A 14,857-nucleotide genomic window follows, 5' to 3' on the forward strand; every position below is an offset into this window, starting at 1 on the left:
TAAGATGGAACACAGGGCCCCCAGTGGAGAAGCTAGAGAAAGCACCCAAGGAGGTGAAGGGGTCTGCAACCCTATAGGTGGAACAACAATATGAACTAACCAGTACCCCCCAGAGCTCATATCTCTAGCTGCATATGTAGCAGAAGATGGTCTAGTCGGTCATCACTGGGGACAGAGGACCCTTGGTATTGCGAACTGTTTTTTTTTTTTTTTTTCTTTTTTTGATTTTTTGAGACAGGGTTTCTCTGTGTAGCCCCGGCTGTCCTGGAACTCACTCTGTAGACCAGGCTGGCCTATAACTCAGAAATCTGCCTGCCTCTGCCTCCCAAGTGCTGGGATTAAAGGCTTCACCATCATGCCCGGCTGGTATTGCAAACTTTATATGCCCAGTACAGGGGAATGCCAGGGCCAAGAAGTGGGAGTGGGTGGGGAGGGGAGCAGGGTGGAGGGAGGCTGTAGGGAACTTTAGGGATAGCGTTTGAAATGTATATAAAGAAAATATCTAAGAAAAAAAGAAAACAACCTGTTCTTAAGACTAAAGCTCACTTTAAGGAGACAAAGGCCTTCTCCATGTTCCTGGTTCTCTCATAATCCAGGGAACTACAGCTCCCTACTTCCAAGCTTCTAGAATTGTACTCTCTCTCTTATCAAGTCTAAATATTGAAAACCGTTCCTGTATTGAACCCCAGCACCCATTCTTTATGGTTGTCTCTGTGAAACTGTTTCCATCTATAACCCAGGCTACACTCAAACTAAAGAAGATCCTGTCTCTACCTCCATGTGTAGTATGATCCTTTAGCTTGGCTAGCTCGAGTGGCATCATGTGTACACAATGTCCAAAGTTGTCCCTTCTTGAGGTTTCCCTAGTACGGGCTGAAGAAATGGTTCAGGAGTTAAGAGCACTAGGGATACAGCACACACAAGTTGCCATGTGAATGTTGGGAAATAAACCAGAGCTGTGTGTCAGAGCAGCCAGTGCTGCTAAGTGCTCAGAGATAGCTCCAGACCCCTTTCTTTGCTTTTCCTTTACTCAAAGTATTTTTTATACAGTGTGTTATTATTAAGGCTTCTCCTCCCCCAACTCCTCTGACATCTTCTCTAACTTCTCTTCCATCTCAATCCACACCCTTTGTGCCTCTCCTAAGAAAAGAAACAGTCACTTACAGAATCCTGAGACAAAGCCAGTGCAGTAGAACACAAGTGTAATCCCAGCACTTGGGAGGAGGCAGGAAAACCTCCAGCCTGGTCTACTATGCGAGTACAGAACAGTCTGACTTACAATGAGACCATTTCTTGAAAAAAACAAAACAAAAAAAAAAAACAAACAAAAAATAAGCAAATAAACAAAACAGAAACCAAAGACAAAAGAAAAACACACTAGTTGAAACAGGACAAAATAAACCAACAGAAAAAAAGAGAGAGAGAGACCCAAAAAGAAGAAACAAACAAACAAACAAACAAACAATCAAACAAACACAACAACTAAAACTATCCCTTACAGATAAAGAGCACAATCAAAGACAGAGGAATCCAGTAAAAACAGGAAATTTGCAGCCTGACTATAAAAACAAAGGAACTGTAATTTAAAAGCCAAACAAAATAAATAAACAAAGGGGCCTGATACATTCTTCTCAGACAAAAGCTTTAAAATGCCTTTGAGTTTCTTTGTTTTGGCACCAACTGCTGGACATTCAGCCTCTCCTTAATAGTGGGATTTGCTTCCACGTGGAGACTCCAATTGACTGGAGCAGAGTTTCATCTGCAAGTCTTCATGGATTGGAGATAGCTTCTGTGTTGGGAATGGGAACGTGTATCTACTTCTTCTCTCAAGGCTGTCACGAGATGTGGTACAAGCTTGTGCAAGCCATATGCATGCTGCTTCAGCCTCTCTGAGTTCATATGAGCATCATAAGGCCTGGTGTCTTCAGTTGAGGGAGAGTTGCTATGAACAGAGTTGAGCAAGTGTCTTTTTGGTATTGTGGGTCCTCTTTGGTTATATGTCTAGGAGTGGTAAAACTGGTCTAGAAGGTAGGCAGTTTCTCACATTTCTGATAAAGTGTCAGATTTATTTCACAAGTGGTTGTCCAAGTTTGTACTCTCACCAGCAATGGGAAAGTGTTCCCCTCTTTCCATAAACTCCCCAACATGAACTGTCAGTGGTGGTTTTGATCCTAGCCATAATGATATATGCATAATGGAATCTCACAGTCATTGGGATTTGCATCTGTCAGATGATTTGGAATGTTGAACATTTATTTAGGTGCTTCTCAGCATGTAGAGAATCCTCTGTTGAAATATTCTGTATAATTCTATAGTACCCCATTTTTAAATTGAGGTATTTAGTTTGTGGATATCTAATGCTTTGTGTATTTATAGGGTTATCACCATTTATAGTGATATCACCCCTCTGTCAGATGTGGGTTGGTGAGGATGTTCTTCCAATCTTTAGGCTGCAATTTTGGCCTGCTGATGAACTCCTTTGACAAATAGAAGCTTTTCAGTTTCATCAAGTGCCATTATTCATTGCTGATCTTATTGCCTGAGCTATGGGTTTCTGTTCAGAAATTTATCTCCTGTGTCAGTGTGTTCAAGGCTAATCCCCCACTGTAGTGGATATTTCTGGTTTTCAACTTGACTATATCTGGAATGAACTGCAATCCAGAATTGGAAGGCTCACCTGTGATCCTGATCTTGAGACTGAGAGATACAAGATTCTGCCCTGGATCTTGGCATGGAGATCTCGAGGCATTGTGGCTATGAATCTCAGGAGACTAAAGCAAGGAGATCTATAAATTCAAGGTCATCTGGGGCAAAGTAAGTTCCAGATTTAGGTGTGGTGGTACACACCTTTAATCTGGGCCACACCTTCTACTGGAGACTTACACAAAAGTGGAAGAAGAAAGACTCTCTCTTCTCTGTGTGTGTGGGACTCAGCAACTGCTAGATCCTTGGACTTCCATTCACATCTGCTGCTGACCATTGTTGGGGAGTTGGACTACAGACTGTGAGTCATCATCAGTTCCCTTACTATACAGTGACTACCAGTAAGTTCTCTAACTCTAGAAAACCTTGACAAGTACATCCACTTCCTCTTGTGTTACATGCTGTGTATCCATTTTTATGTTGAGGTTTTGATCAGTTAGACTTGAGAGTATTGGAGGATAATAAATACAGAGCAGTTTGCTTTCTTATACATGCAGATGCCCAGTTAGACAGGCACAATTGGATAGGGATGATTTCTTTTTTACAATGTCTCTTTAGCATTCTCTGTTAAAAGTCTAGCGTCCATGCTTGATAGCTATGTGGGTTTATTTCTGGGTCTTCAGTTAAATTCCATTGATCAATTTATCTGTTTTACTGCCAATACCACACAGTTTTCGTTATACTATGGGCATGTAATACTACTTCAGATCAGAGAAGGTGATACTTCTAGGAATACATTTGTTGTAGAGGATTGTGGTCCTTGGTCTCAGTCCAATGGTTGTCTGTGAATGTCTGCAATTGTCTTAGGTGCTATTAGAACCTCTCAGAGGACAGCCACACCAGGCTCCTTTATATAAGCACATCTTGTCATCAACAATACTATAGGTTTTTGATGTCTGCTGATGGGATGGATCTAAGGATGCCTGTTCCTGGGTGGCTCTTTCTTCAGTCTCTGCTCCAGTTTTTGTCCCTGTTCTTCCTTTAGACAGGAACAATTCTAGGTTAAAATTTTTGAGATCGGTAGCTGGGCGGTGGTGGTACAAACCTTTAATCTCAGGTCTTGGGATGTAGAGACAATCAGATTTCTGAGTTCAAGGCCAGCCTGGTATACAAAGTGGGTTCCAGAACAGCCAGGGTTACACAGAGCAACCCTGTCTCAAAAAAAAATTTTTTTTTAGATGGGTGTGTGGTACTTTCCCTCAACTAGAAGCCATTCCTAGCCACTGGAGGTGGTCTCTTAAGGTTCTGTCTCCCCTCTGTTGCATATTTCATATTGAACTTTATTGTTTGCTTGCTTGGTTATTTATTGTTTGAACGATTTCTTTATTCTCCTTTTTGCTCTTGATTTTCTTGGTTCAAATAATATTCTGAGACAACATGGTTGTTCTTTACCTAGGGATAATTTAGAATTTCAATTCCCAGGGATCTTCTTGCCTTGGTCTTCCGGCTGGAAGGATTACTATGTGAGCCAAGACACCTGGTTATGTTTTCCTCATTTGTGACCAGCATGGGCCAGAGGGAAATTCACCTGGGAGCCATAATATGTCCTTGAAAATACATGCACAAAACCATAAAATACCATTGTAAGAGGGCATGACAAATACCCTTGTGCAGAACCTTTGGGGCCTACTTGTAGGAATTGGGCAAGAATTTGACATTGGGCTAGGACAGTGCAGTAGGCTCATATAAGAATATTTATCTTGGGCTAGTGCAAAGCTCAAGGAAAACTCGGCAGAGGAATGTGTGGCAATTGTTTTACCTTGTTCATCTTGATAAACCCAGAGAAATAGTGATCAGGGGACTTTGTTTGTTTGTTTGTTTTTGTCAATAGACTTTTTATTGGTTATTTTATTTATTTGCATTTCAATGTTCTCCCCTTCCCCATTTTGTCCTCTGGAAACCCTCATCCAAACCCCTTTCTCCTTGTTTCTATAAACGTGATCCCATACCCACCCACTACTGACTCTCCAACCTGGCATCCCCTACACTGGAGCATCAAGCCTTCACAGGACTGAGGGCCTCTCCTCCCATTGATGCCCAACAAGGCCATCCACTGACATACATGCAGCTAGAGCAATGGGTCCCTATGTGTGTACACTTTGGTTGGTGTTTCAGTCTCTGGGAGCTCTTGGGTTGTGTTGCTCTTCCTATGGGGCTGCAAACCCTTTCAGCTCCTCCAGTCCTTTTACTAACATCTCCATTGGGGACCCCTTACTCGGTACATTGTTTATTGCCTTGTTTGTTCTTTGACCTAAAACTGACTTTATCCTTTGCATGTATTTAGACTGGTATAAAAGCAGACTAGAGAAAAGTGAATCTGCTTAGGACGTAGCACTGGCTGGAGTCATGGAATAATGTTGTCTAATGGTCATTGTCTTTTCAATCATCATTCCCAACCTTGAGACCCTGTTGCCTGACAGAGCTAGCTTGATCACATTTTACAGTTATTTATCAGTTCTGGAATAAAGAGGTGAGCTTTATGCTTTGCCAATCGTATACTATGGTAGTACTCAGAAAGCAGAGCCAGGAGGATGGCTTCATCCACCTTGGAGGGAATTCTGTGGTGTGACTCCAGTAGTACAGTCCTTGCTTGGCATTCACAATTAAGGTTATAAATCACTGCATGATCTAGACAAATGGGGCATGCCTGTGTTCCCAGAACACGTGAGTCTGAATAGAGGCTCAGAAATCCAATGGTATCTTTGCTGTAATAGATAGTGTGAGGCAAACCTGTTCTATATTAAAATATTTTCAAAACAAGTTAAAAAGTGTGTCAGGGAGAGGCATAACATCAATGATTCTAAAAAGTCGGAGCAGGTTTGAGAAAGGAAGGATCAGTGGACATGGAGAGATGATCAGGGTTTCCTGGGCAGAGATAAAATCTCTAGGATTAGGAGATTTTCAGAATACCTGATATTTGCAGAACACATAAATTCAATGCCCAACAAGTGTGATTGTGGCTTGGAACTACCTTTAGCTTCAGTGTTTCTGGAATCCTCTTCCCTTTCCTAGACTTAATAAGCACTATGACAACATGCAGACACACACACACACACACACACTCACACAGAGACCTTGGATGATTCAGACCTAAAGGGGAAAGGCTCAGGGAATCCTGTAGAAGAGAACAAAGAAAGAGGAATAGAGTCAGAGGAAATGGTGGACATCAAGGAAGCCAGAGCTTCTTAAACAAACACAGGAGAACTAACACACACAGAGAGAGACTAAAGTAGACTAAAGTAGAATTCTCAGGGCTTGTGTGGGTCTATTCCACATGGGGTATCAGTGTTGAGAAAAAAGTAGACTGACACAAGCTCCTATCCCAACCCAGAAATTACTGAAAACCATTTACAAATGAAAAATTAGTTTTCTCAAATGGACTCTCCTTGAGGGTACAAGTCTCATTCATATGGGCAGGTCTACTGGCCAACACAAAGTGAACTCAGAGGCCTCTTTGGAGGTCCTAGGTCTCATAATGTTTTAACAGGCCTCTTTTGGGTTTTTTTGGATTTGCTTTTTAATTTAATTCTTTTTTTTTTAATTTACCTTAAATCCCCCACTAACTGTTCTTTTCCAGGTCAGACCCTAGTTCACTACTTCTAGGTACCTTCTTACCATGTTCTCTGAGTAGGTGGAAGTTCCCTGGGTATCCCCACACCCTGGTACTTTTAGTATTTTTAAGGCAGGGCATATCCTCTCCCACTGAGGCCAGGCAAAGCAGCTCAGCTAGAAGAACACACCCCACAAACAGGCAATGGCTTCTGAAGTGGCCTTCAGTCCAGTTGTTAGGGGACCGACGTGAAGACCAAGCTAAAAATCTCCTACATCTGTGTGGGGAGGCCTATGCCCAGCCCATGTTCTCTTTGGTTGGGGTTTCAGTTTCTGAGAGCCCCAAAGGTCCCGGTTAATTTACGCTGTTGGACTTCTACAGAGTTTTTATCCCCTTTGGGACCTTTGCTCATATATTAGGGCTACCAATTTTGTATTTTTATTGGATTCTTGTGTGTGTGAGATCCTGTCCTGTATCTATATGTATTCCTTGTGGTTTTTCATTGGTTCTTTATCCTCCATTTCTTTGTTTTGTCATACTACAATATGTAACAGTTACCTAGGACTTATATTTCATCAATGTCTTCATATTTTTGCTGGATCCCAAAAATGTGTTGGTGGTCTAGAAACCACTAGACCCTGAAGTGGTTTCTCTCCTTAAACCTTTGTGTCCCATTGCTGAATTCAGGCTTGGTAACAAGTGCCATTGATCACTGAGGAACTCACAGCCTACTAAGTAAGCTCCCTTAAAGTTTTTTCTTAGAAAACACTTTTTTGTTCCATTTTTTGTTTTTAGTTTTTTTCAGACAGAGTTTCTGTTTAACAGACATGGCTGACCCAGAACTCAAATTGTAGACCAGACTAGCTGAAACTCCAAGGTCCACCTACATCTGCCTCCTTAATTCTGAGATTAAAGGCCTATTGTAGCATCTCTCACCTAACTAGATTTTGTTTTTATTTGGTTTGGTTTGGGTTTTGAGAGAGTGTTTCTCTATTTTGGAGCCCTCCCTGTCCCACACTTTAATCTGTAGATCAGTCTGGGGTCTAAAGATCCAGCTCCTCCCCTTGCCTCCAGGGTGCTGGGATTAAAGTCAGGTGCTACCCCACTCTGCTCTGCCTTAATTGTAAAACAGACCCTTAGTCCTTAGGCTTCACTGGTTAAGAATTATCTGCTTAGATAAAACTAGCCTTGAACTCACTGTGCCCAGTTTACCTTTACCTACAGAGTACAGGGATTAAAGGTGTTTGCCACCATTCCTTTTACAAATTTAATTCTCTTAAAGATTTAGCCTGGCAGTGGTGGCACACACCTTTATTCCCAACCCAACACTTGAAAGGCAAAGGCAGGCAGATTTCTGAGTTCGAGGCCAGTCTGGTATACACAGTGAGTTCCAGGACAGCCAGACCTACACAGAGAAACCCTGTCTTGAAACAAAACAAAACAAAACAAAACAAAACAAAAAACGTTTTGTTCTCCATGTTTTGGTGTTTTTCCTGCATGTATGAATGTTCAGCAAATGAACGCCTGGTGTCCAAGAAGGTCAGATGGAGTTTTCAGGTTTCCGGAAACTGGAGTTACAGATCATTTCAAGCCACCATGTAGGTGTTCAGAATAGAGTATTAATAGGTGCTCATTATTGTGGAGCAAACTCTTTGGCACATGTCCCACTCCTGATTTCATCTTGGGCAAATCATTCTGGTCATATCAAACCTGACACATTATCTGTTTTCTGTCAGCCAAAGGCAACATCTCCCTCAGACCCTCCAATTTCTGTTTGCCTTTAGGTCTATTTAGAAGTAGACTCAAATGTAAGCTCAAGCTGTCCTTCTATTTACCATAAGGCTGAGGACAGCTTTGAATTGATTCCCCGGCTTCAACAGTTCAACTCTTGAACTGTTGAGTTTCCAGGCATAGCCATTATGTCTGCTGCATACAGTGCTGGAGAGAGGAATGGCTGTATGCTGGGTAGCTCCTTACACACTGAGTGCACACCCAGCACACTTGGACAATGTTAATGGAATCAGACAATGTTCCTTCCTCTAACATTTATGTAGGTGCTACTGCAGTTTATTGAAAAAACATCCAATTCAGGCCTTGAGCTCCAGAACATACTCCTGTCTATTAAAAACTCTTTGTCCCAGATCCAGTTACAATAATATCGATGAATTATTTTCTGTCTATGATCATCAATAGATTAAACCCTGATCTGAGGCAAATCAGACTGACTTTGTGCACATGAATAAAATTGGCCCAGGTGTGGTGTTTCTCAACATTAATCCTAGCAGCAAGAACTATGCTGAGGCAGGAGGATTGCTAGAACTTAGAGTTTAGAAACAACCCTGGCTTCACAGCAAGACCCAATCCTGTAGCAACCTCAAAACTATGTAATCATAAGGCAAATGAAGGAGAAAATCTACAAATTCAGTGATGTTTTATTAAGTAACAAGTGAAATGTTTGAGTGGTATGGTATGCTATGGAGGTATTCTCATTGAGAGCTCTGGTGCAATCAATGAAATGGCTGGATGTTACATATAGAATTAAAAGGGCAGAGTTTAACCATCCAATCTAATTCTAGTTTGAGGTTGAATTACATGGCTGCAATAGGAAGGGTTATTCAGAGAGGCTTCAGTGGAGACAGAAAATATTCAGATCTGGAGATTGGGTAACTACCAGGGTTGTCTAGGACTCAGAGACCTATCTGCAGTACTCAGAACTGGTATGTAATTGGTTTCCCTAGGGTCAAGCAGTTTGATTTGAAACCCTTTAGATTCCGGGGTAGTACAGGAAATTTCATTTTCTGTCTCTTTAGTAAAACACATTGAAGACCTTGGGTTTCATTCCCGATGACGTTTTAGCCTCATCTCCACTATATCTCTAAGATAACTTGTATATTTCATTACTGTGCTTGATATATTTTTTGACACAAGAATTTTCTAAGATGTTGGGCGTGTTGCTCTGGGTTAGCTGAAATCAGATCATTCTGACTAATGTGGTCTTTCATATTTCCTTTCACTGAAATGATGATTTTTTTTTTTTTTTTGTGAGTCCCTAGCTCATGTAACTTTGATCATCTTTAACTCTGATCATCCTGGTAGCTGGAATTACATTCGTAAGTTACTCAAATGTCTTACCTTAGTCTTTGCTTTAGATCATTTTCACATAGCTGTGGTTTTTGGATAACGTCTGCTTTTGGAACCAAGGTGAGCCTGACAGTCTTGGTAGGAACCCACAGATGTTATCCTCCTTACTGGAAATTCAATATTGTTATACAACACAGGAACTTTTTGGTTGTATTATTGTTTCTTTCCTTGTTTGTTTTTGTTGTTGTTGTTGTTGTTTGATTGCTGGTTTGTTTCTTTGTTGTTTGTCCTTTTTTTTTCTTTTTTACTACTAAATTCAATTTCTCTTCAACTTAGTTTTACAGTCCAGTCATTATTCCCTTCCTGGTCTGCCATTTGTTCCTCATCACATTCTTCCTTCTCATCACCCCACCCTTTTGATAATTTTACATATTTACATTTAAAATGTTATCTCTCTTCCAGGCTTCACCTCACAAACCCCCTCCCATGATACTTTCCCTTTACCTCTAAAACATTACACCCCCACCTACCCACACACTCCTGCCTCTCCCTTCACTATGACAATAGGCCTCCAAAGGACAAGGAGCCTCCTCTCTGAAATAAGCCATTTGCTACATATGTTATCAGGAACCATAGACCCACTCATGTATGCTCCTTGTTTGGAGACTTAGTCCCTGGGAAATCTGAGAGGTCCACTTAGTTGATGTTGTTTTTCTTCCTATGAGGTTGTAATCCCCTATATCTCCTTAAATCCTTCCCTATCTCTTCCATTGGGGTCCACATGCTCAATGCAAAGGTTGCCTGTGAGTATCTGCAGTTGTCCTTAGACAGGTGGTGGCACAGCCTCTCAGAGGACAATCATATGTTGACAACAGCAATAGTGTTTAGGTTTGGTGTCTGCTGATTTTATACATCCCAAGATCCCAGTCTCTCAAGCGCCTAATCTTCAGTCTCTGAACTATCTCTTTTCCCTGTTTTTCCTTTAGTCAGGAACAATTCTAGGTTAAAATTTTTGAGATGGATGAGTGGCCCCTTCCCTCATTAGGGAGCCATGCATATCGACTGGGGTGTCCTCTTCAAGTTCTATCTCCTCTATGTTCCATATTTCAGCTAGGATCATCTGTACTGGGTCCTGGGAATCTCTTCCATTTTGCTTCCTGTTGGGAGCTATTAAGACAACTCTTGATCTCTGAATTGGGCCTCTCCCACCGAGAAGAAAAAGGGGTCAAGAGCGGGCCAGGGACACATGGATTCCGAGAACCATGGGATGTTCTAGCCCTAGGTCATCACTGATGTCCTGACCACACCCTGATACCACCAAGCTTCCTGCTTCCCCGTGTAGCTGCCAAAAGAAAGAATTTCTATTGCCCCCCTCCCATAAGTACTTCTCCTTTTGCCTGTATTGGCCCACCCCTCCCACTGATAAGTGTCTGTACTTCCCCTTTTGCTTGTGCATTTAAGCCTTGGATCTTTCTCAATACATTGGGGTCTTGATACAACTTCAGAACGGTTTCCGTGTCCTTACTCGTACAAGGCCCTCGTCTCTCTCTACCTCCCATTAAGTTATTAGGAGGAGGTCCCCTCGAGATCCTCAAATAACTGGACGTGTTGGACAGGTCAGCTTCCTTTCATTCTTTCCTTTGTAAAGAAAGGGAAACACATAAAAATATTTTGACCCCAAAATTATGTGTCCATTAGAGTACTAGAGAGGCTCCCATGATGCCAGTGTGGGAGTCTGTCTTTACACCACCAGTTTAGGATACAGAAATAAATTGATGTCTCTAGCACTGTAACTCTAGAGCAGTAATTCAGAAACTAAATGGTTAATGTGGTGGTGAGGAAGCAGTATAAAGTTGTCTTGAATATGTATTCTTTTCTAAATGCTTCCCCAGGAGCCTTCTTCCTGAAGACCTGAGAGGATGAGTGGTCAGACCCCACCCACACTCCAGAAGCGAGCAAGGCAGACACAGCTGAGAGATGAGGCTTTGGCCATATCCCCTCTGGAGAACGTGCCAGCTGTGTACATCCCATGGCTGTTCCAAGAGGCCTTTGCTGGCAGACACAACTCGCTCATAAAGACAATGGTGGCAGCCTGGCCTTTCCAATATCTCCCTGTGGGGTCATTGATAAATATGCATAACCTGGAAACCTTGCAAGCTCTGCTAGATGGTGTAGACAGGAGACTGACAAGAAAATTTCCCCCCGGGTAAGCATATCCAAGTATTGTATATGGGAGCGTAAAGAGTACACAGTAGACATTGCCAGGGAGAATGGCTTTGTCCTAAGTCTATTAGATGCTTCTGATTGCATAAACAAGCAGAGATACAAGGTTCTTGAAATCTACTCTTTACTTGTAGAGAGCACATTTGGATATGGATTAGACTTGAATATGGACTAGAGTAGACTTAGCCTCACAGTAGAATGAGCCTATCCCTGGCCTTCACAGTAATAATAATAATAATAATTACTATTATTATTATTATTATTATTATAGTAATAATAATAGTAGTAGAAATAGTAATAGAAATGATGTATACCTTAGTGAAAGAAAAGTATTCAAGTGTACAGAAGCCCAGGAAAGCTTTTGTAGCATGCCTGAGTCCACCTTGGATATCAAAGTGCTTAAAAACAAAGACTGTAGCAGTGTGGGGCATGGTAGCACACGCCTTTAATCCCAGCACTTGGGAGGCAGAGGCAGTCGGATTTATGAGTTTGAGGCCTGCCTTGTCTACAGAGTGAGTTCCAGGACAGCCAGGGCTAAACAGATAAACCCTGTCTCAAAAAAAAAAAAAAGCTTTAGCAGGGAGGAGACCTGAGTTTAGACATATGTATCAAGAAGACTGCTGACATTCATAAGTTTCACCCACAGGAGGCCAAAACTTCAGGTTCTCGACATGAGAAATGTGCACCATGTCTTCTGGAACATAGGGAGCGATGCAAATGACAGTGACTCTGATGCAGAGACCTTGGATGAAAAGCAAGTAGTGAAGGCCCTTCCCAGATATGCACTGAGGCAGCGTCTGAAGATCATAGTTGATCTGTCAATCAGTTCTCAGCTCAATGAAGAAAAAGCATATTTCTTGAATTGGGCCAAGCAGAGAAAGGGGTCCATAAATTTCTGCTGTACAAAGATGAAGATCTGGGATGCACCAGACAAAGTTATCAGAGAAATCATGAATGTTTTTCATCCAGAGCACATTACAGAATTAGAACTGTATACCGACTGGACTCTGTTGCGGCTGGCACATTTTGCTCCCTACTTTGGGCAGATGAAAAATCTTGAAAAAGTCTTCCTGGCACCACTCCACAAGAATACCTCCCCTATTATGAATATAACAGGGGCCTCAAAAGTCAAGTGTATCAAAAAGATTATTTCTCAGTTTTCCAAATTCAACTGTCTCCAACATGTCTTCATGAAACGTGTCCATTTTCTCAGAGACCACCTGCATCAGATCCTAGGGTAAGCAAGTCAGCTACCAAAGCAAATCTGTCTCTCTTCTCTTAAGGATTAGTGGTACATAATGCCTGCCACTCACTAGGAACAAAATTTAGATACTCATAACACTCTGAAAGTTATGTCTTGTTTCCATGTATACTGAGATATGCAAGGGAAATTTTACAAGTTAATTCAGTCAACTGAAATAAGCACTCATGGAGTACAGAAGTGATTTGATCTAAGGGGAGGTCAGTTCTAGTAAGCATGGGTTGTAATTCTTCGTCAATCATGCCCACTCAATCAAATGGAAAGGGACCAGCAGGGGAGTGTGTAGTAAGGTGTCAGGGTACACATCAGCTCAGTGTGAACATGAACTATATGCTCAGATCTGTGGGAACAGCCTTCTATCTCTGCCCAGTTCCCTTGGATGAAATGTTTTGTGCGAGCCCAAGTAGCACTGAGTGCATGGGACAAGGAGTATAACTTGGACTGAAACTTAGAGCCAGCATGACTGCAGAGGGAATGATAGAATGCAGATTCAATGAGTTTATCAAAATCCTGTCAGGGGTTTCTTGGGTTGGAAGCTCAATCTTCTGTGTGCTTGCTTGCTTGCTTGCTTTTTTTTTTTTTTTTTTTTTTTTTTGGTCTTTTGGAGACAGGGTTTCTCTGTGTAGTCCTGGCTGTCCTGGAACTCAGAAACCCTCCTGCCTCTTCCTCCTGAGTGCTGGCATTAAAGGCATGTGCCATCAAGCCCAGCTTCTGTGTGCCTTCTTAGCTTAAGTGATGAACTGGTTTTCGGCTTGAGGGTGAGGCCCAAGGGTGAATTGCGAGATTGTCATGACTGAGCAGTTTGCAACAGGAAGCATCACAGATGTTGTCCTTGATCATTTACTTAAACTGACCTTGGGGCACTTGGTTCATTCTATCACTGTGTACATCCCAGCCAAACCTTTACAACACCACTTGCCAGAACTAACCCTCTGGTCTCCTCTATCCCTAGGTGCCTGAGGACGCCCTTGCAGACCCTCTCCATCACTCACTGCCTAATTTCACAGACAGACTTGGATTCCTTTTCCTGCTGTCACAACCTTTTTAAGTTAAAAAATCTGGAAATCAGAGGAGTGACATTATTTGCTCTCGATCTTATGCCTCTGAGAGGTCTCCTAGGAAAACTGGCAGGTACTCTTAAGTCTCTGGATTTTCAGTGGTGTAGCATGAAGGACTCCCAGCTCATTGTCCTCTTACCTGCCCTCAGTCAATGCTCTCAGCTCAACCAGATCAACTTCTACAGCAATGACTTCTCCATGGCCATCCTGAAGGACCTTTTGCAGCACACAGCCACCTGGAGCAAGATGAATGTGGAACAATACCCTGTCCCTCTGGAGTGCTATGATGCATTGGGTCATGTCTCCAGAGAAAGATTTGTGGAACTTTGTCAGGAGCTCATGGATACCCTCAGGGCCAAAAGAGAGCCTAAGAGCATATCTTTTGCAACAAATGTCTGCCAAAATTGTGGCAAGACCTGTGTCTATGGCCAGGGGGCAAGGCTTTGTTCCTGTTTGCAGTAAACATGGATACAGGACTTCTGACTATGAATAAATGACATGCTTGGGACACATCTCTCATCCAAGGTGCTCAGAGACTGTGACTTCAGACACTTCCCATATGGTTAGAAGTAAAGAGATGGGTAGTGACTGGGACCCTGAATGCTTAGATTGAAATGTGGACTATTCCAATAGACTGTTGGACCAGGGGCATGATGGAGTCAGAATAACAGTTTGGCATTTATATGTGGCTTCTGCCCCGACAGTATATATAGATGCTTTTTGTGTACCTATCAACCTGGATGATGTCTCCCCGGGGTCTTGGACTTTTTCCAACCTTACTACCAGGTTCAGTGTCAGGATGATAGAATAGGTCCAGGTTTGGAAAGACACTGTTGTTTTATGAAGGAAGCAAAGTTCCAGGTGAATATGGCATGTATAAAATAAAAGTTTTCTTGACACATCTTTCCCTAGTCTCTTGCCTGGGCTACATGTATAACACTTTTGGGTGGCTGATCAGTTATGTGCACAAAACATTTACAT

The 14,857-nt window shown here is 42.1% G+C and overlaps 1 protein-coding gene across 1 annotated transcript in view; it reads left to right on the forward strand.

Annotated features, from left to right (window-relative positions):
- The window catches only part of LOC100041712 (PRAME family member 8-like), a 55,100-nt gene extending 40,452 nt beyond the window's left edge, over positions 1-14,648 (forward strand). Inside the window, exons 2-4 of the mRNA XM_006542776.3 lie at positions 11,227-11,540; positions 12,204-12,794; positions 13,771-14,648. Of these exons, the coding sequence (XP_006542839.1) occupies positions 11,254-11,540; positions 12,204-12,794; positions 13,771-14,338 (1,446 nt within the window). The 5' untranslated portion in view covers positions 11,227-11,253 and the 3' untranslated portion in view covers positions 14,339-14,648. The remainder of the gene's footprint in view (positions 1-11,226; positions 11,541-12,203; positions 12,795-13,770) is intronic.
- The last annotated feature ends 209 nt before the right edge of the window (positions 14,649-14,857 follow it).

This window comes from Mus musculus, assembly GCF_000001635.26.
Source record: "Mus musculus strain C57BL/6J chromosome 5 unlocalized genomic contig, GRCm38.p6 C57BL/6J MMCHR5_RANDOM_CTG5".
Lineage (NCBI taxonomy): Eukaryota > Metazoa > Chordata > Mammalia > Rodentia > Muridae > Mus > Mus musculus.